Source organism: Prionailurus bengalensis, chromosome X (genome assembly GCF_016509475.1).
Source record: "Prionailurus bengalensis isolate Pbe53 chromosome X, Fcat_Pben_1.1_paternal_pri, whole genome shotgun sequence".
NCBI classification, from domain to species: domain Eukaryota; kingdom Metazoa; phylum Chordata; class Mammalia; order Carnivora; family Felidae; genus Prionailurus; species Prionailurus bengalensis.
In genome coordinates this window covers 88,567,959-88,590,153 of record NC_057361.1, presented here as the reverse complement: position 1 = coordinate 88,590,153, position 22,195 = coordinate 88,567,959, and the positions used below count along the sequence as shown (strand labels likewise).

Genomic DNA, 22,195 nt, shown 5'->3' with positions numbered 1-22,195 from the left:
GTGTTTTGTCTCGGATGCTGAGACCAAGTGTGTTCAAACAAGTAAAGGAGTGTGGATTTTCCAAAATATCTTGCCGATAAAGATCTGATTTATCTAACCCTTGGAAAGGAGAGGAAATTAAATATATGTATGGGACTTGAGATAAAGAACCCTGAAGGAATCAGAAAACCTAGTTTTTGGTCTTATCTGCCTCATGGGAGCCTCACTGTCATGTCTGCATGTTGCTAATATGGCCTTTTATACCACGTTTTATTATTTTTATGATGATGCTTGCTAATTGGACCAAAGAGGGCCTTTATTCTGACACCACATTTTCAGTAAGCATATTCCAATCACAGGTTGGAAGAGAAAAATCATACAATTTTAGAATCATACAATTTTAGTTATGAGCACCATAACTACAAGCTGTAAAAATAGAACAGACTTCAGAAATCATCTAGTCTCCTAGCTTCATCCTACATATGGTGAAACTAAGACCCAGAGATGCAAAGGGATTTGTCCAAGTGGCAAAGGCAGAAAATACTCAAAGCAGCATCCTAGCTTTGTTCTTGCCGTTTTCAGCAGTGTCCATGGAGGACCTCTCCTACTGACCCTTTGTCATACTTTTAAGAGTTCAGGAATTTGGGGCGCCTGGGTGGCGCAGTCGGTTAAGCGTCCGACTTCAGCCAGGTCACGATCTCGCGGTCCGTGAGTTCGAGCCCCGCGTCGGGCTCTGGGCTGATGGCTCAGAGCCTGGAGCCTGTTTCCGATTCTGTGTCTCCCTCTCTCTCTGCCCCTCCCCTGTTCATGCTCTGTCTCTCTCTGTCCCAAAAATAAAAATAAACGTTGAAAAAAAAATTTAAAAAAAATAATAAAAATAAAAAAAAGAGTTCAGGAATTTAATGTAGGCCCAGGTGTATAGGGGTACTTGGAGAAGGAAGCAAACTTCAAGGCAGAATATTAGTAGTCTTCCATCATAGTTCATTCATCAAATATTTACTGAGTGCTTTATGGCATGCAAAGCACTGTGCTAGGCATTGAGGGGACTAGAAGGTATTAGGGCCCAAGGAATTCATCCATTCAATACATATTGAATACTTAAAAAAATTTAATGTTTATTTTTGAAGGTGTATGTGCATGCATGCGAGTGGGGGAGAGGCAGAGAGAGTGGGGGACAGGACCCGATAAAGGGCTCGAACTCGTGAACCTTGATATCATGTCTTGAGCCAAAGTCAGACGCTGAACCGACTGAGCCACCCAGGTGCCCCAATTGAATACTTTTAATACTGTCCTGGGCACTGAGAATATGGCAGTAAGCAATCAAAAATCCCTGCTCTTCAGGTTCCTGGGTGGCTCAGTTGGTTAAGTGTCTGACTTCAGCTCAGGTCATGATCTCATGGTTCATGGGTTCGAGCCCCACATTGAGCTCTGTGCTGACAGCTCAGAACCTGGAGCCTGCTTCGGATTCTGTGTCTCCTTCTCTCTCTGCTCCTCCCCTGCTCATCCTCTGACTCTCTCTCAAAAATAAATAAACATTAAAAAAAATTTAAATAAATCCTGCTCTCATGGAGCTTACATTCTCAAACAATAAATGTGTAAATAAAGACAATATATAATATGTCAAATGGTGATAAGTGCTGTAGAGGAAAATCAGGCAAGGAAGTGGGATAATGTGCCAGGATTGTAGTAGGGGAGAGGGAGAGTATAATTTTAAGTGGGATAGTCAGAGAAACCCTATCTGGGAAGATAACATTTGAAGCAAAACCTGAAGGAAATAAAGGAATGAGCCATGTTGATATCTGGGACAAGCTGAGGGAAAAGCAGGTGCAAAGACCCCAAGGCAGGAGAGTGTCTAACTTGTTTGTGGAATAGTAAAATGGTTGGTATGTCTGATGCAGAGTGACTGTTGGGTCGGTGGAAGTGGGGCACACCTGTAAGAGAAAATATGGAAAATAAGGCCTGTGAGATAAGGGCAATTAGTGAGGGGCTGCCGATCATGGACCTTGTAGGACCTTGTAGGCCATTTTAAAGATTTCTGCATTTACTGAGTAAGGTGTTTTTGTTTTTGGTGTGTGTATGTGTGTGTGTGTGTGTATGTGTGTGTTTTGACATGATCTGACTTCCCCTTTAAAAGGATCACCTCAGGGGCGCCTGGGTGGCTCAGATGGTTAAGCATCTGACCCTTGGCTTCAGATCAGGTCATGATCTCATGGTTTCGTGAGTTCAAGCCCTGCACTGGGCTCTGTGCTGGCAGCATGGAGCCTGCTTGGGATTCTGTCTCCCTTTCTCTCTGCCTCTCTCCTGCTCATGCTACCTCTGTCTTTTGAAAAATAAATGAATAAAAACTTTAAATAAATAAATAAATAAATCACCTCAGCTGAGAATAGAGTGTAGGGGGAAAGATAGGAAGCAGGGAAACCAACAAGGGGTTGGTTTCTTAGTAGAGAAAACGAGACATTTATATAAATAACTATAAGCCACAGTACAATTTAAGACACTACCATAGAGAAGCCTCTGCTGTGGCTTAGGGGTACTTAAGGGGTGCCTAAAATGCAATGGTTCAAATAAGAAGGATAACTTCTCTCTTACATCACATGCTGGCCACTCTAGGCCAGTGGGAGAGTTATGCTCCATGCAAGGTCATAAGCACATCCACATTCCAGCTCATGTGAAGGAAGAAAGAGGTCCAGGGAAGGGATTTCCTTTTAAGCAAGTCAGGTGGAATTTTTCCATTTCACTTTCTGTCATATCCTTTTGACAAGAGCTTTGTCACATGGCAAAAGCTTAGTTGCAAGTCACACCTAACTGCAAGAAAGACTAGGAAATATCTTGTTAGGTGGCTTTGCACCCAGGCAGAAGAGGAAAATGGATTTTGGAGGTATAACTAGACATCAGCCGTAAGACCCAAACAAAGTGATACATGGACTCAGTGGTAAACAGTATCACCGCTGCATGGTGGAAGTACATGAGTTAGGCTGAGGAATGGGGAGGGTTTTGGGAAGAGGCTCTCCAGGCTTGAAGCACAAGTGAGGAAGCAGAGAAAGGTTTTAAGGAAAGGGAAGTAGGGGTACGTGGGTGGCTCAGTCAGTTGAGCATCGACTCTGGCTCAGGTCATGATCTCATGGTTCATGAGTTTGAGCCCCACATCAGGCTGCTCTGATGGCTGTGGAGCCTGCTTGGGATTCCCTGTCACCTTCGTTCTCTGCCCCTCCCCTGCTTGTTGAGACTTTATTGTTGAGGCACTATGTTGAGACTTCATTCTGCAAGTGATGGGGGAGCTATCCTTCGGGATTAAGGGAATGACATGATCATAATTGTACTTTAAGTAAATTTATCTGTATAGGATGAATAATAGGGAAGAGATTGGAGGCAGGCAAACGAGGTTGGGAGGGTAAGTTAGGAATGTCCTCAATTGGGCCACTAGTTATAGGGTTTAACAAGAGGGTTCGGAGAAACGTTGTTTGTGAATCTCAACCTTTTGGAGATCACGGGCCCCTTCAAGAATTTTATGAACACTAGGGATCCTCTCCACAAATAAAAGACCACAGAACTCTGGACCCATTAGATTAAAGCTCAAACACCCTCCTCACCGAAAGGGCCCCCTCCCTCTCCCACCCTGTAGGGCAGGTCTGGTTTTGCCTCCTTCTGAGACCCCAGCCATTATAGGAGAATCTAAATTCATCCATATGTGTGCTCAGTCATTTCTTCTACAGGCATTTTTCTTGTGCAGCAACTATGGGAAAAGTACAGCACTCAGCCTTTGGATTACAGAAATGAATAAAGCACAGCCCTTCTCCTCATAGAGTTTTAAAGACTTAAAAATGACTACCTGAGTAGCAGACAGAGAAAGAAGACTTCATTCCCTCCTCCCAAACCCTGCAGGACTTCAAGAAAATAGTGGCAACAAAACCTTCCCTTCCGGGGCCTGCCACTTCAATCCCAGCACATGGGATTTCCTGCCTCAGTTTCGACGAGCTTCCTTGTCTTCTTCAAGCAACCTTTCCTGCTGTTGCTAGACATTAGCAGTTCTTTCAAAAGATTTTTCTCTTTTCTGTCTCTGGCCTATGTTCTGAGTTTTCCCTTGGGAGGCTAGTGTGACCCGTCCTCATCGTTCATACCCCGCCTTCACTTTTTCAGCCAACTCCTCATTCAATGCCAAAGTGATGGCAGGTGGGTGTCTCACTTATAAGCACAGCAGAGGGCTTTAAAGGCCACTGCAAAGCACATTGCAACTGTAGAGAATTCCCAGTGTACTGTAGCCCCACTGAGTTCACCAGTTGGCCCTTCCATTGGGTCCTGAACTCCTGGACTCACATTCTCTGTGTCTTCAGTGAGCATGCAAGCTCTTTGAGGGCAGAGACCATGTATCTCCCATAGCCCCTAGCATAGACCCTTGGAGTGGATGCATTTTATTTTATTTATTTATTTTTGAGATATTTTTTAGTGTTTATTTTTGAGAGACACAGAGTGCAAGTGGGAGAGGGGCAGAGAGAGAGGGAGACACAGAATCTGAAGCAGGTTCCAGGCTCTGAGCTGTCAGTACAGAGCCCGATATGGGGCTCGAACTCACAAACTGTGAGATCATGACCAGAGTCGAAGTGGGACACTTAACCGGCTGATCCATCCAGGTGCCCTGGAGTGGATGCATTTTAAACACTCAAGGACTTGAACTGAAGATCTGGATTGGCACTGAAGATCAATTAGGAGGTGAGTATTCATGGCTTTTCAAAAGGATTTGATGTAGGAGTCCTTTGAAAGAGGAAAGGATATATATGTAAATCATGATTTTATTACAAAAGTCTACCTGTTTTTAAGATTTATTCATTAAAAATATTTTTTAATGTTTATTTTTGAGAGAAAGAGAGAGAGGCAGAGAGCAAGCAGGGGAGGAGCAGAGAGAGAGGGAGACACAGAATTTGAAGCAGGCTCCAGGCTCTAAGCTGTCAGTACAGAGCTTGATGCAGGGCTTGAACCCATGAACTGCAAGATCATGACCTGAGCCAAAGTGGGATGCTTAACTGATTGAGCCACACAGCCACCCCTAAGGTTTATTCATTTTTGAGAGAAAGAGAGTGCAAGTGGAGAAGGGGCAGAGAGATGGGGGTGGAGGAGGAGAGGAGACAGAAGATCTGAAGTGGGCTCTGTGCTGACAGCAGCGAGCCTGATGTGGGGCTGGAACTCACAAACCGTGAGATCATGACTTGAGCCGAATCAAGAGTCAGCTGCTTAACCCACTGAGCCACCCAGGTGCCCCAACAAAAGTCTATCTTAAAACTAGTCCTGTTTCAGAAGATTTATCTCATAAAGCAAATCTGCTGGTTCACCTTAAGTAGGATTTGGTCGGACCCTTTAAATGCATTTTCTCCTAGGGTTTTCATGGCAGGTGGGTGTCTCATTTATAAACACAGAAGAGGGCTTTAAAGGTCACCTTTAAAGGTTTCCTGCTAATGCAGCCTTGATTGTTCAAAGTCAGTATCCCTGGAAGCTAGAATCATCTACAGATTTAAGAGATGGGAGACGTTAGCACCCCCCGCCCCCCTCAACCATCCCTTGGCAGAATGGCACTGGATAAAAACCAGCAGGGGCAAGTGGGCTCTGTGGTTTGCTCTGGTGTTTAACTGCTATGAGCTTCAACGTCCTCCCGGTTTAATTACTGATTTGGGAAATGTTTGGGTGATGCTAGAAACACTTGCCTTTGTTTTTTAAAAGAAATGCTTACATAAAAGAATGTAGAAAAAATGTGTTTTTGAAAAGCTGATGGGCCCTCTAGTTCAACCCACTGGATTTACTTAGCAGGAACCTGATACTCAGAGGAAGTGAATGTCCAAGGTCACACAGCTAGTTCTTGGAAGAGCTTCCAGTAGAACCAAAGTCTTCTGGCTCCTGGTGTACGGCTCTTGCTTGCAGCTCTGTGACAGACCAGGAAGCATGGGCTTGGGGCTGTGAAAACTGCAAGTCAAATCAAAGTCTTAGTGTCTGGTGTTCAGCAGGGGGAACATCAGTCCATTTTCTACTTGGTTCTTTGAATTTTTTTCAGGTCCCTGGGGTCATTGTATGAATAGTCATTCCTGCCATGCCAGGTTTGGAAAGGGTCAAGAATGTTGGTCCTTGCTCTCACTTTCCTACCAATTCCTCTGTCGTTGGTGGCCAAGAGTCCTGCAACTGTCCTAGAACATTTTTTTTTTGCCTATAAATCATACTAGAAAGCAGGAATTAATAGCCACTCCTAAGAAACTGCAAACCAGCTAGCCCATACTGCAGATTTATCCTCAGGGAGGGGCAGATGGGCTCCTTTGTTTAGAAGTGGGCAAGCTGAGGAATTGAGTGATTTGGGTTCTAGAGAAGGCAAAGAGAACGGTGTTACCTCAGTGGCTTGGACACGCCCCACTGCCATAATCCCATAATTGAGAGAAGGGATTTCCAACAGCCATGTTACCAAGGTCACACAGCATGCATACCAATTAAAAGATCAGACTCATTGCATCCCTATTGGATATGACTATATGTAACATTGCAGGAAACCCTTAGGCATAACACAAATTGCTGTATTTGTTAATCAGATGGCTTACAACCTAACATATGCTCATAATAATGGTTTTTGCTTGGGGAGAGGGAGTGAGGGAAGAGGTCAATTTGAAGGGAGGGTAGGTGGGTCGTCAGCAAGTAGAGCATTGAGAAACCAGAGGAACACATGAGGACCCAGGATGTCCTGGTGAGAAAGGGGTAGGGAGGGCCACCAAGGGGTAAGAAGTAAGGCCAACTTTGCCTCCTAAGCCATTTTTCCATGATCCTGGTAGCTGAACCGTCCCCCTCCCCTGGGAGTCTTTGAAATTCATTTCTCTTGTTGCTGTCGGCATGATGCCATAGGTTGGCACACAGCTAGGGCAGCAGTGGGACACACAAGAACTAAACACTGGGCACAGCAGATAGAACTCCAAGCTGCCACTGGGTAGCTGGCTAAGAGTTTGGAGTTGGAAGCCCTTTCCTATGAGCTAAGCCTCAATGTTGAAGAAAAATCAGAAGTTCAAGCCTCCTTCAATTATAGCTGCTTCTAGCAAGGAGGAGAACAAAGACGGGATAGGAGGATGTCAGAGAAATGAACCAGGGAATTGGCCAAAGGCCAAGAACAGCCTTTGGTCCACCTGCGTGTCCCTGCAGGACAGGGCTTCTGCACTGAAGTAGCGGGTGGGCTTCCCAATTTCAAAACAAAGGTCCAAGGGAGATGGGGCTCCTGCATATCCCTTTTGATGGGGACTGACCGGCAGATGGCTTTGACCAAGAAAAACCACGATTTGAAGGAAACAGGCAACCGGGCTTCTGGTTCCAGGCTCTTGGTGCAAGCTTAATTAGTTTCCGAATCAGTTGCAAAGGGGGCAGTTCCATTTGCTCTCATTAAGCTCATACAGCTAGGATGCAGGATTTTTATAGCTGGTTTTTCAGCACCACCTCATTAGTCCTCCGAGCCATAGAGAGAGGCTGAAGACTCAGTCATCTTCATTTTAGAGAAGAGGCACAACGAGGTAAAATGACTTGGACCCCATCATATGGCAAGTCAGTGGCGATGCTGAAAATAGCACTGAGTGCTTATTCTGGGGAACCACTCCACTTAGCCCACACGGCCTCCCTGAATTCCTTGCTCATTGCAGGTGCCAAAATCTCAGGCTTGTAGGCAATCTGGCTCCCCTGTCTATTTTTGGGGCTGACCCTCTGCTAAAGGGTATAACAGGCAACATTGGAGGCAGGGGCTAGGAGGGAGGGAGGCTGACCCCACTTTGTCCTGGCATCCCATCCTGGCACCGTGTCATGCCAGGTCTCTTATTCCTGAAAAAGTGCCTGATCCCTACCTGTGTGCCCAGATTCACAGAGGCCAGTCCTGGATGTCCTACCATCAGGGCCCATGCCAGCAGTTAGCTCACCTGATGGGCCTTGAGTGTGTCCAACATTTCCACCAAAGCATGTCTAGTGGTAGAGGATAGTGAACACTGTGTAGGTGGGCACGGGAATGTAGCCAGAAGTATCAGACACAAGTCTCAAGTGTCTCTGAAATATGTTTTCTTTACGAGGCATGCAACTTTTGCATTCCTCTCCATATTTTTTTAAAGTTTATTTATTTATTTTGAGAGAGGGAGAGAGATAGAGCACTAACAGGGGAAGGGCAGAGAGAGGGAGAGAGAGAATCCCAAGCAGGCTCCACACTGTCACACCAGAGTCTGGCACAGGACCCAATCTCACCAACCATGAGATCATGACCTGAGCCCAGATCAAGAGTTGGATGCTTAACTGACTGAGCCACCCAGGTGCCCCAAATGATATTTTCCTCTGAAATCTTTGAGAAAAATGCACATGCATATGGAATATGGGCCAAATCTCTGGGAGAATCAGATTGTAGTTTGAGGAGAATGGTGGTGGGGGGGGTGTTCCATAATTTTGATGGTAGTTTTTTGGACCCACTGCTCTACCCACAAATTTCTATGCATAAATACCACTCCAACCCTCAGGTTCTGAGAGGCATGGGACACTAGGGCAGCCTGGCAAAGAGAGGTGAGGGGAGCAGGTGGGCTTGTGGTACCCCACACCTCACTCCTGAAAGTTACCAATGACCTGTTTGTTACCCACATGCTGCCTGGATGCCGAACAGCATTTTTACAGGCCATCGTTTGATGAGTGTGGCTGCATCTGTGCCTCTGTTTTCAGGGGAACTGCCCCAAAGATGGGGCTGGGCTGAGTTCTATAGGGTAGCATTTGAAAGCCTGAATAAGTTTGAACACTGACCGGCTCACCACTTACCAGCTCTGTGACCTTGGGCTCGTGATTTAACCTCTGTAGGCCTTGGTTTTCTCCTCTGAGATATGATCATAGTCTCTGTCTTTTAAGCTTTTTAAAAATATATGTATATTTTTTAAGTAAGCTCTACACTGTCCTCGGGGTGAACTCACAGCCCTGAGATCAAAAGTCGCATGCTCCATCAACTGAGTCAGCTAGCCGCTCCTTATAGTCCCTCTCTCAAAGGATTGCTAGGGAAATTAAATGAGATCGTGCATGTAAAGTACTTAGCACAGTGCCTGGCATATGGCAAGTGATCACACAGTTGTTCTTGCATATTTAAGGGCAGGGATCATCTTTTCGGTGTTGTAGAAGGCTCTCCACATAGTGCAGACTCCTATTCCTTTTAGCTGAAGCCATGAAAACAAGAATGAGGGGTCAACACCCAGAGAGAAAGACAGACATCACAGATAGGAGGGCTGGGGAGCTAAAACTAAGCTCCTTCCTACGTGGTGGGTCCAGAACCTACAGCTGGAAATGTCAGAGCATGCCCCCATAATATTGGGAGTATGGGAAACACGCAAAGACTTGGTGACATGGGTGAGAAGACTGGCCTCCATAATCCTCCTAACAGTGGCTTGCAGCAGGTCAGGTTGTTGGAAGAGACCTGCCTGGAATTCAACCCATTTTTCTAGGGCCCAGAACTGAACCCTTGGTTTATTTCCTCCTCTGACTCCATGGAGGACCTCTTCCTTGCTCCAGATGCACACCCACAGTCTGGCGTCCAGCCTACAGGATGGGGAATGGGACATAGTTCTTCCTCTCATCTTAGCTGCTGTTTGCAGGAATTTGAGCCTAAGATATACACTGATGCCTTTTCCCACTGCTGGTGGCTGATCTCCCCATGCCCCTTTGGCAGAAGGAGTTCTGGTTGAGGCAGGTCCTTTCAATTAATTTCTTTTGTTTTTACGTTTTTAAATTGATTTTGACAGAGAGAGCAAGAAAGAGCATGTGAGTGAGTGAGAGGGGAGAGGCAGAGAAAAAGGGAGAGAGAGAGAATCCCAAGCAGGCTCCACGCTGTCAGTACAGAGCCCATTGTGGAGCTTGATCTCATGAACTGTGAGATCATGACCTGAGCCAAAATCAAGAATTGGTTGCTCAACTTAACTGGGCCACCCAGGCACAACAACCCCCCCCTCACCTTTTTAAATTTATTTTGAGAGAGAGAGAGAGAGAGAGAGCAAGCTTTCAATTCATTTCTGATGAAACTGCCTATTATCCATAGTGCTTTGACAACAGCTTGAAAAAAATGTGTCTCTGCCAGGACCATGGTCATCCTGGGTCCATGGCAACAGCATGAACCCATTTTCCTTTTTATAAAAAAAAATCATTTAGAGAGAGAGTGTGCATGCATGAGCATGAACTGGGGAGGGGCAGAGAGGGAGAGGGAGAGAGAGTATCCCAAGCAAGCTCCACGCTGTCAGCACAGAGCCTCATGCAGGGATTGATCCCACGAACTGTTAAGATCATGTGTAACCTGAGCAAAATCAAGAGTCAGACACGTAACTGACTGAGCCACCCAGGCACCCCCATTTTCCTTTAATTGGCTGAAGCCAGAAAACAGGAGTTGGCTTCTGGGGACTCAGGTCTGGTAGGGGGTGGCTGAAGAGCACCAGCATCAGGCTCTGGCTCAGGCCGAAGATGGCAAGTAGACCCTGGTGGAAAGATGGCCTCCCCCAGTGCTTCCGGATACTGCACAGAGGTCCTGGGTCCACAGAAAAGGAGACCACTGGTCACCTCAGGAGAGTTTCCAAAGCTTCCGGAAAGTAGTTTGTGAAAGTCCACTGAGTTAATGGGATACTGGATGACTGACCTGACGTCTTCTTTGATAGGAGGCCAGGCTGTCCAGCCTCATCCAGCTGCACTGGTCTGGATTAGCTATTTCCAGGGGGCAGAGGGCCCTTTTCACGAGGTACAGAGGTCTGGGAAGGCTCTCTCGTGACGGTCATCTCATGCAACACTCACTCATTCTGCAAATCATTATTGAAGCCCTACGTGCAGGGTACTATGTAGATGGGTTCCCAGGGTATAGAACCAGAAGGAGCTACCAGTGTGGTGCAGGGTGAAGGGGACCCCAAATTTCTGGACTGTCAAGTTAGGTAATTTTAAGTAGTAGTGAGTCTCACTTTACATTGGCACTGCCTTCCACTGAGTCCCGGCCTTGGGGTTGTGGGATAGTATACCTGGTGGGGAACTCCCAGAGGAGCTCTGTCACCGTGGCTAGGCCTGTCCCCCCTAGGGCCTTCTGCATGCAGAGGGGAGCTCTCGCTGCATTTTTTCTGACTTCTCCTCTGTGCTCCACTCCCAAATCACTTGGGCCATGACCTGTGCAGACGTGAGAAGAGGGCCTGTGTCTAGTCTTTGGAAGTGATTATTCAGGGCCGCAGTACATGGTTGTATCATTTGTGTACCCGGCCAACAAGGCTGGTGGGGCTGGATGGAGCTGAGATGATGAAGCCATGTGCCCACCGGGCTAGCATCACCCAGAGGATGATTTTCTTTCTAATTCAACATGGGGATGTGTATGGCAGGGCAAACATTTATCTAGTTGGCACAAATGTGCCTCATAGGCTAGTGGGGACCTGTGATTACCAGAAGAAAGTAAGAGAGCAGGAGAAGCAAAATCATTTCTCTCCATCAGGTAACTCTCTGAAAAGCCGGAGAGGCCAGCCCTGGTTAGGGTCCTGTTGTTCCTATCCTTTTGAAACACCTCCACCCCTCCGATAAATTGCCAGTGGGCATCACAAGGGATTCACAACAATAATAAGGCGGTCAAGCTACACTCTGAGGCAACTGGACACATTTCAGAGGAAGAGGCCCCATTTCCCAGTTCCACCCTGAGAGATGGCCAGAAACCCTTATGTCTGTTCCTTAACTCCCAGGCATACTCTCAGGTGTGCTATGCACAGAGTGCACTGTGTTTCTGCGCCCCCCCAACCCCACCCCCTGCCTCCTTCATCTCTGAGGTCATGGCCAGGGTCAAGAGAAAGGAGTACACAGTATTTCAATTCTAGTGACCACCGACAGGAGGCTTCTAAGCAAGGTCCTAAGCTCTCATCGCTCACTAGGGCTCAGGTAGAAGGGAGCAGAAGCTAGAGAGAGCTCTCGGTGAGTGGGGGTGTGCCACCAACAAGGAATTCAATGACACAAGGACACCCACAAAGAGGCACTGCAAAGACGTAGTGGGATAGTAAGATGAATAGATTTAATCATTCTTGTTTGAAAAACAAGACATAAATTAGTATATATATATAATTTATATATTTTATGTAGTATATATACTATATACAGACATTAGAAAATGTGTCCTCTCCGTGAGGCTGAGGGAGAGGTAAAGGATGGCGGTGAAATGACACAGGCAGGGCCTGAGTGGCAAAGGTGCAGGATCAAGAAGTTGGGAGAAGAGGAAGACCACGACAGTGCTCAGGCCTGTAGTGGTCACGGAGGGAAAGGGGTTCCCTACTGGCTGCATCTCTGGCCCATTAAACAACTTGGTCCTGTGGGAGGAAAAACAAGGAAGGGGGGTGCTGGCTCCTGCAGAAGGAGCTCCCCTAATCCTTGCCAGGAGAAATTACCACTCGGTGGGGGGGGGGGGAGGGGGCTTTATTGCGCTGGGCAGGGGTTAAGCACAGTGTACATCTTTATAAAACTCACGTAAGAATGAGAGATTTCACACCAACCTCTCACGTAACGATGAAAGAGAGGCAGACACAGGGCACGAGCGTGTGGCAAACGGGAGGTATGGAGAGGTGGACAAGAAGCAATCTATACAGAAGAAACATTGGCTTTCTTTGTTCCCTACAGGGGGACCTTTGGTAGGGACTCCGTGTCTTCACTCCCAGGAAGGTTGTGGGGGAGGGGGCGGTGGGTAGCGCCAGCAGTAGATGTGTGTCAAGGAGGATGCTAAACAGTGTGAATTCCCTTCCAGATGACTCCGGAGAGACAGAGAGAGAGACAGACAGAGAGACAGAGAGACAGAGAGAGAGAGAGAGAGGTGCAGGACTGCACCGGGTAAGGCGCTCAGCTTCTTTTCTTAGAGAGACAAATCCACAGGGTCAATACACAGCCAAAAGCATATACTCGGGATTAACATATCACGCTAGCTTCCAGAAGTTTAAGATATAGTCATCGACACCCCCCCACCCCTCCCCCCACCCCCCCTCCCCCCACCCCCCCATCCCCAATCCGTAGCTAAGTCAAACTCCTAAGGACAGTCCGTCTGGTAGATGTTGAGAGAGGAACCGCACGCCTGTGGCAACAGCCTCTGCGCTGGGCCGGGCTGGGCCGGGCGGGCTCCGAGGCCTGCGCTGGGTCTCCCCAGGGCAGACATTTTCACCAGGTACCTTACCCAGAACAAGTGGGGTGAACCCAGATGCTTGCTCCCTAGTGGACTGAGCCACCCTGCCCATTAGTGAGGGACAGGGCACTTTGGGGATGGCTGGTGTGGAGCTACTGGGCCTGGGGGCGAGGGCTCCCAAGCCTGCCAGCCTCTTGGGCTGGCTACAAACAGCCCGCGTAGCTGTTTTCTGCAGACCTGCCACCTGGGCACAGGCCCTCTAGGGTGGCTTCTGCCGAGTGAGTGTGAGCCCAGGGTGGGTGGGCACATCTGGGCCGAGTGCCCTTTCCCCTCCGCTGGGCGCTGTGCCCTGGTGCTACTGCCACTGCTCCCCAGAGGGGAGCAGATGCCAGGAGGAGCTCAAGGCCTGTGGGCCTGCCTGCTTCAGGCCCTGGCTCCCCGGGGCCCCAAAATGGAGCAGGAAGGTGAGCCTGATGTCACCTGTCAGCCCTAAAGAAGAGATAAAATACAGCTCTGCAGCAGGCAGGCATAGTGACGAGGGGCCTTGGCCCTCACAGTGACGACCAGAGGCCAGGGAAGGGGTGAGGATACCCAGGGTGGCGGCTGCCCGGAGCCCTCAGGGACAACCTCAATCCGGGGAGTTTCCGCTCCCCAAAGACTGAAGGCTCTCAGACCCTGACTGGCCCAGCAGACACATACACTCACCACAAGATGCAAAGACCACAAAGCTTAAACCTGGGGCCGTGGTTGGGGAAAGGAGGGGCAGGCCTGGGCAGATGCCCTACTTGATAAGGGTTTTTAAGGAGCGGGTGAATGTGCTCATAACAGTCGCTGACGTTGGGGAGCCCGGTGGGTGCCCTGTGGTCGCCCCTATAGCTGCTGCCTGCTGCTGCTGCTGCTGCTGCTGTTGCTGCTGCTGCTGCTGCTGCTGGTTAAGGTTCCGGGTGGTGGACTCCTCAGCGGCACGCAGTAGGAAGGTGTAGTTCCTCACTACCTCTTCGACCTTGGCCAGCAGCTCTTGGCGCTGGGCCTCGGAGCGCACGATGAACACCAGCCGCACAAAGGTCTCGATGAGGCTGCTCAGCACCTGGAAGCTGCCCGTGATGGCTGCCAGCATGTGGGTCGGGCTCTTGTCCACATTGGCCACGCGGCGGCAGGAGGCCCGGAGCTCCTTGAACTTGAGAGCCAGCTCGAGCTTGTACTCAGAGATCTGAGAGACATAGGGCTTAGGGGCGCGGGCCTCGGGGCTGGCCACGCACTGCCGCAGGACCGTTAGCAGCTCGTTGGTGTCCAGTCGGGCAGCCAGGAAACCATCAGGCAGGCCATAGGCATGGGCCCGCAGGGCATTGATCTTGGCCAGGCTCCCCTCGAAGGTGGACACCCGGAGGTCAATCTCTTGGGTGTGGGCGGCCTCGGGGCTGCTGCTGCTGCAGGTGGCGGCATCTAGCACCTGCAGGGTCCTGCTCACCACGGGCACCACCTGCTCGTCCAGCTTCATGCCAGGCAGAATCTTCATTGGGATGGAGTAGGAGAGTTCGTCCTTGCCGTCACTGGCATCATCTGCCATATCGCACTTGCGGTAATAGAAGCAGTAGCGGATAGAGCAGCACTTGCTGCCCTCACTGTCCTCGTCCAGATCGGCAGGCTTCCGGTACACCTCTTCTGGCAGCGAGAACACTGCCATCTGTCTGGGGCCTTTGGTCTCAGGGGCGACCTGGACATATGAGGGGTCTCCCAGGGTCGGTGACTCCAGTGACTTGTTTTTGGGACCCAGGCCTAAGGGGAGGCCTGCTTCTACCTCCTTGGCCTCCCTGGGCAGCATGCCCAGGGGTGTGTGTGGATAGATGTCTGAGGTCAGAGAGGCCCTGTCACCCTGGTCCAGTTCACTGATACTGTAGCGGCGCATCAGTTTCTTGTAGTTGGGAGCTCCCAGGCACTCACCCCCCGAGGCACACGTGGTCAGGCAGGACACACCACTCTCGGGGTCTGATCGGCACTCTCGGGATTCCAGGCTGGTGGAGCGGATGCGCCCGACAGTGGTGGGGCTGCTGAGGCTCAGGCCTGGGCCAGCCTCTGGCTGCCTCTGGGTCGGGGTGACCCTGTCCCTCTCCCTCCCCCGGAGGCCGGGCACTGGCGTCTGGGGGGCCTGGGGCCGGCCCCCCCGGCAGATGCGCTTGCAGTCACAGCTGCGCCTCTGCTCACGGGACATGCCAGGCCCCTGCTGCACTGGGCTGCTGCGCAGCTGGCAGCTGCAGCGGCCTGGGGCTGGGGGTTGCAGGTACTCGGTGCCTGGCAGCTCCCCCTGGCTCGGCGGCTTTAGGAGTTCCTCGAGGAACTCTAGCTCATACTGCTTCACCTTCTGCAGCTGGGCCTGCCGCTCGTCGGTCTCCTTCTTCTGGCGAGTCGGAAAGGTGGCAGAGAATAAACTGCGGAGCCGGAAGGGCCCTCGGGATGATTTGGGCTTTGCGGGGCCCTCGGGGGCTGAGTGGGCTCCATCCAGGGTTGTTTCGAGCTTCCTGGAGGGCATGGTGCTCACCTGCCGGCTGACAGCCTGGGGCCTCAGTGGGCTCTGGCCTCGAGGGTGGCAGCTGGGGCTCTGGCCTCGGGACTGGCTGCTGGGGCTGTGGCCTCGCGGCTGGCAGCTGGGGCTCTGTAGAGCCATGGCATAGCCGGCTCGGGGCACCAGGCTGGTCTCCTCAATCTTGCTGCTTTGGGGCATGCTCTCCAGCTGCCCCTTCTCCCCCTGGCTGGAGACGGTGCCCGGCTTGTGCAGGGCAGGCTTAGCACCCTCGGGCCCGGCCTTGCCTGCCACCTCCCCTATGCATGGGTTGCTCAGTGACTCTCGACTCGTTCGGGAAAGGTAGCTTTTAGGCGGGACACTCTGAACAGGCAGCCTGTCCTCTTGTGGGGAGAGATGCAGGCTGTCACCCCGGCTGCCTGCAGGCACCCTGGAGCCAGAGGAGACCTCTGGGCTCAGCTGCTGCTGGGAATTCCGTGACGTCTCTGGAGCACTGGGGCTCATTTTGAACTTCAGATTCTTACTGGCACTACCGCTCATCATGCTAACTTCTGGCCTTCCCATGCTGGCCTCCAGCCTTCTCTCCCCACTGCTGGGAGGGTTCCCCAGGGCCCCGCCAGAGGCAGGGAGGCTCTTAGTGTGAACCACCTGCTGTAGGGCAGCTGAGATGATAGCTGGGGTCACGCTGCCCTTTGGGTCGAGGATAAGCTTGGGGCTCAACCTGACTTCTTTGGGAAGATTCTCCCTTAGCTCAGAGACTTGGTCGTCACTGAGGGATGGCGTGGCAGCCCTCAGTGACATCTCCAGGCCTGCCCTAGTGTGGCCAGGCCCTTTGTCTTCAGGAACTGGGGACAGCAGGCTCAGATTCTTCTGCTCACCAAGCTGTGGGGACAATGTTGGGTGCACTGCCAGGGTGTAGGTTCGCTCTCGCTGTGGTTGCGACTCCACCTGGGGCAGCTTCCTCCGAGCGCCAGGGGGGCCCGGACTCTGGCCTGTCACCGCTGGCTGCAGGGATGGGTTGGGATCTGGGCGCCCGAGAGAGTAAGGTGCCGTGAGTACAGCCTGCGCTGAACAGCTCTGGATCCGGAAGGGCAGGTCCTTGCGAGCCAGGAGGCTATCCTTGTTGAGGTGCTGGGCCAGGAAGTAGGTGGTGTTCTGGTGCTGCTTCATGGCCGACATCATCTCCGACATGTCTGTGAGCTCCGAAGAGTTGGTTTCATGGCCTGAGTCCAGCGATGATTCAGGGGTGATTGTGGCCAGCACAATCAGACCTGGAGGGACAGGGAGAGGGCTTGCTGCACTTAGTCCAATCGAGTCCTTTTTCCAGCCATATGTAGAAAGTCTGTGGGAGCCAAGGGCAGCCAGCAGCATCTCAAGCTGGGGAAAGCCAGTCAGACCTGGGGGAGGTGGCAGGGGGCAGGGAGGAGGCAGTGGGGGGACGGTACTGGGCCAAGGGTGGGAGGAGTAGAGAGGAGGGGCAAAGGGAGGCAAGCTGGGAGAGAGCTTATGAAGGGCCAGAATCCGAAAAAGCAACAAAAGGGGCACCGAGAATATCTGCTGGGCAGTCTAAAGGCAAATTAACATGCACATCACATGCAGAACAACATGCTAATCATCACTATTTTTATATTCAATAGCTAGGAAATGTTTGTTAATTGTCCTGAAGAGGGCTGGCAAAGTCACGTCCCTCTCTATCTGGCCCTCATCATTTGGCCAGGCCTTGCAGCTGAGGCCCTTTGGCCTGCACTTGTCCTCTCTCTGGCGACCACAGGGGCTAGTCTAGGAGCAGTGAGGGCTTGGATCACCAGACTCAGGAGCCAAGAGACATGCTGGCCCCGGGGGGGCTAAACACATGGGGGCTGCCAACACCAAGGATGATGCCCTTACATACAGAAAAGGTAGGGGTTGGTACTCTCCCTGGTCAGCCAGGCTGCCTTTGACCCCAATCTCTTCGTCTTCTCTGTGCACACCTCCCCCCGCTTCACATGCCTTCTTTTGTGCCTTATTCCTCCCTGGGCCTTTTCTGTCGCTGTGGCATTTACCTGTTTTTTTTTTTTTTTTTTTGAAGGTGTGTGTGTATGGAGGTGTGCATTGTGAATATGGGTGCATGTCTGACATGCATGCTGGTCTACAAGACGCATTGTACATGTGTCCATAAGAAGGACTGGCATGCGTGTCGCATGGCTCTCCCACCAAATAATTGCTAATAACAGCTACTACTTATGGATTGATGCTTATATGCTAGGCAGTGCTTTGCATGAATGATCTCATTTAATGCCCACAACGAACCCTACATGATATGGCTGTTGTTACCAAGCCCATTTGAAATGACAAAAGTGAGGCTCAGAGAGGGTAAGGTGCCTTGCCGAAGGTCACACTGAAAGTGAGTGAAGAAGCCAGAACTTGGGTGCATCTGACTGGGAGCTCATGCTCTTAGGCAAGATCAAGACCTCAGCCCTGAGCAGTGATGGCTCCTGGCTCCCCTGATCCTGGGTCACTAGGTGATTAGTTGGTCATTTTGTTTTTCTTCCAGTCATGTGCGAGGGAACTATCTTCTAGATCTCTCACAATTTTGCTCTGATCCTCTATCCTGGCCTGGCTCCGTAGCTATCATGGCTCCAATCCCTGGGGTCATCTGCAAGACATTTCCAGAGATGGAATAGTGAGAGCTAGAGCTCTAGCTGGAGCTGAGCAGCCGGCCCCTGACGCAGCATTGCTGATCACCTGACCCTATCTGTGCCACCTCTGGCCATCCACTGCCCTGGCACACCACGATGACTTTAACCTCTGCTTGGGAAGAAGCAATATCACCTGCTGGCCCTGCTTGGTCAGGAGAAGGAAAGGGAGGCAAGAGGGAGGAGGAACGGGCTATTACCTGCAGTCTGTGGGGGTGGGGGGTGTGGTCCATCCTCTGAGGCTGCCAGGGCTTCCAGAGCCTGCAGAGTGGACACCAGGGCATCATCTAGCTCCTGGGCATGATCTCGGACCGTCCGGGTCTGCACGCTGTCAATCAGTGTCACTGGAATCTCATCGTACAGGAGCCCACGCAGGTGGCGTCCTTGCTCCTGGCTCTGGACTGCCCGGCGCTTGGGGTCATCCTCATCAGAACTGTTGTCTCTGAAACCAGGAGGTGGGGCAGCAATGGCAGGCAACAGCAAAGTGCTCTCATCTTCCTCCTCCTCTTCCTCCTCGCTCCCGGGGGGTGGAAGGGACATCAAGTCTACCATATTGTCACGAGAGGAGCCAGGCCTCCCACCTTTGGGAGGGCCCAGCTGCTCCTGGAGTTTGGCTTTGCAAGAGTCACAGTAGAAATTCAGGGCTTCAGCCCCAGGGGAATTGTCCAAGGTGTAGGACCGGGCCCTGCTGGCACAAGGCTCATGGTCTAGGCTGGCGGCATCAAAGTCATCAGGGATTACTTTGTAACCTTGGCCAGAGCTTTTGGATGTGGGGTCAGACTTGGTCCGGGGCCTGCTCTCCTCAAAGAAAATTAAGTTCTCATTGACATCTGTCCGGCTTTCCTGCTCCTTCCTTTGTTCCCGCATGTGGAGGTAGCAAAAGCTGACAAGCTCAGAGTCGGCAGGTGGGGGCGTGCAGTGGCTCGACTTCCTGGGGCTGGTGCCCACGCCGCCCACATAACTACTCTCCTTTTTCCCCAGGTGGCCCCCAGTGACAGGGCGGTGGGCGCTGTGCATGTAATCTAAACCCAGAAAGAGAATCAACAGATGAGCCGTGGTGCTGAGGACGGTGGCTGAGCTCCCTTGGTGTTTTTTGGTGTGCAACTGGATGGCACGTAGTGACAGAGAGCATTACTTGGCTGCTAGAGATTAGGGAAAGGGGCAGCCACATTGCTGCCGCCCCTGAGAGTAGAGTGAGTAGAATCGAATGGCCTGGGCTGCTAACAGCCCCATCGCCTCTGAAATGGAAACTGGCATGGGGTGACCGGGGAAGGGCTGAGCACCTTGGTAACTGGGTCCTGCTGGACTCTTACTTAACATGGGTATGTCTGGTCTGAAAGTCAGCTGTAACTGTACTTAAAGAAGTGTAATTTGTTTTATGTCCCTCCCCCCAGAAGTGTCTCTGCCCCCGTCCCCACCTTTCCCAGAGCCTTTCCACCCCTTCCTCCCCCCATGCCCCTGCCAACCCAGTGTTCTGTTCCTCCTGTGTTATGTTGGATCTCTTCTAGCAGGAAGGAAATACATCTGACAAGTTACTACTGCCTTAGTGGGAAGATGCAGAACTGGCCCTTACACAATGCCTGAAATTTGCATTTCAAAGAGGACTGTCAAGGAAGGACCCGAAAAGAATAAAGCTCTACTAGTAGCGTTCTGGGGCATCTCTGAACGTGTGAAGTATTTGGGAAATATGTGGGGATGTGCGTCTGTGGGAGCAGGGTGGGGGGAGCATTCTTACAATTCTTCCAAACACATTACTTCTCTGTATTCACGCAGGGCCAGCCTGCTTGCTACACATATGTGGGGTAAAATGTTCTAGTCAACAGCTTTTAATGATGGTAGGTGTGCACATCCGAGAATTATCCATGGCGAATGCTTTTTCTCTAAATGGCTTCTTTCTCTCAGACTGTTTTGGGGGCCCTTCCCCATGTTATCTGTGAGGATGTACTCAGACAATGCCAATTCATTTTGTCATCGGCAGATAGAGAGGCAAATGGCAAGCAAGCACTAACTTCGGATAAAATTATCACACATGATTCCATTTAATCCTCACAGCAAGCCAGCAAGGCAGGTGCTGTCACTATCCCCAGTTTATAGAGCAAGAAACTGATCCATTTGGTTATGTGACTTATCCAAGGTCACCTGAGTCCTAAATGTGGCCTGGATTTGAGCCCAGGTCTGCGGGACTAAACAGCCCATGGTTTTAACCATTGCCCTATCCTTCATTGTGGTGGTTGAGATGCTAGAAAACAAACCTTCAAAATGCCTTTCCATTTCCAGTTTGACAGGGTCAGTGCGTCAGTGTTGCTGTTTACTAGAGTTCACAACCATCACAAAAGCGTGGTGCTGGCATCTTACAACAGAGCCCCAAAACACATGAAGCAAAACCTGACTGAATCGAAATGAGAAATTCAACAGCAATAACTGGACACTTCAATACCTCACCTTCAATAATGAGTAGAACAACTAAACAGAAGATCGACAAGGAAGTAATGGACCCAGAAAACTATAAACTAAGTAGACATAGCAAAAAAAAAAATCTATAGAACATGCCACCTAACAACAGCAGAATATACATTCTTCTCAAGTGCACCTGGAACATTCTCCAAGACAGGCCATATGTTAGGTCACAAAATAAGCCTCAATAAATTTAAAAGAAAGGAAATCATACAAAGCATGTGTTGGGGGGGCACGATGGAATTAGAAATCAATAATAGAATGCACTTTGGGAAACTCACAAATATGTGGACATTAAATAAAACATCCCTAAATAAACAATGGGTCAAAGAAGAAATCACAAGGTAAATTGGAAACTATTTTGAGATGAATGAAAATGAAGATACAACATACCCAAACTTATGGGATCTAGCTGAATTACTGTTTAGAGACACATTTATAGTTATAAACACATACATTAAAAAGGAAGAGATTTCACATCCATAGCCTAACCTTCCACCTTAAGAAACTTGCAAATGAGAAACAAACCAAACCCAAAGTAAGCAGAAGGAAAGAAACAGTAAAGTTTAGAGGACAGAAAAACAATTGTGAAAATCGATGAAACTAAAAGTTGGTTCTTTGAAAAGATCAATAAAATTGACAAACATTTAGCTGTAGAGACCAAGCAAAAAAAGAGAAGATTCAAATTACTAAAATCAGGAATAAGAGGACCATCACTGCTGATTCTACAGATATGGACTTAATTATAAAAGAATATTTTAAGTAAGCTTATACCAAAAACATTAGATAACCTAAATGAAATGGACAAATACCTAGAAATATATGATCAAAACTGACTCAGGAAGACAGGAAACCAGAATAGACCAATAACAAGAAAATAAATTGAGTTAGTAATTAAAAGTATCCACCCTAGGGCGCCTGGGTGGCTCAGTCAGTTAAGTGTCTGACTCCTGATTTCAGCTCAGGTTATGATCTCACAGTTCCATGAGTTTGAGCTCCATATGGGCTCTGTGCTGACAGCCCAGAGCCTGCTTGATATTCTCCCTCTTTCTCTGCCCATCTTTTGCCCATACTCTCTCTCAAAATAAATAAATTAAACTTGAAAACAAGGTATTCATCCCACCCCTACTAAAAATAAAACTCAGGCCCAAATGGCTTCACTGGCAAATTTTCCCAAATGCTCAAAGAATTTCTACAAATTCTTCAAAACCCTTCCAAAACACACACACACACACACACACACACACACACACACACACACACAGAAGAGGGGGGAACACTTCACAACTCATTCTATAACATCAATATTACCCTGGTATCAAAACTAGACAAAACATCACAAGAAAACTACAGAGCAATATTTCTTGTAAATACAGATACAAAGTTCCTCAACAAAATACTAGCAATCTGAATCCAGCAACATATAAAAAGCATTATACACCATGACAA

General features: G+C 49.8%; 1 protein-coding gene across 4 annotated transcripts in view; it reads right to left on the bottom strand.

The window, feature by feature from the left end:
• Positions 1-12,981: 12,981 nt before the first annotated feature.
• Positions 12,982-22,195, bottom strand: part of FRMPD3 (FERM and PDZ domain containing 3) — a 78,395-nt gene continuing 69,181 nt past the window's right edge. For all 4 annotated transcript variants that reach the window (XM_043571400.1, XM_043571401.1, XM_043571402.1 and 1 more), the window contains 2 exons: positions 18,493-19,314; positions 12,982-16,888 (listed from right to left, as the gene is read on the bottom strand). In XM_043571400.1, the coding sequence (XP_043427335.1) occupies positions 13,881-16,888; positions 18,493-19,314 (3,830 nt within the window). In that variant the 3' untranslated portion in view covers positions 12,982-13,880. The remainder of the gene's footprint in view (positions 16,889-18,492; positions 19,315-22,195) is intronic.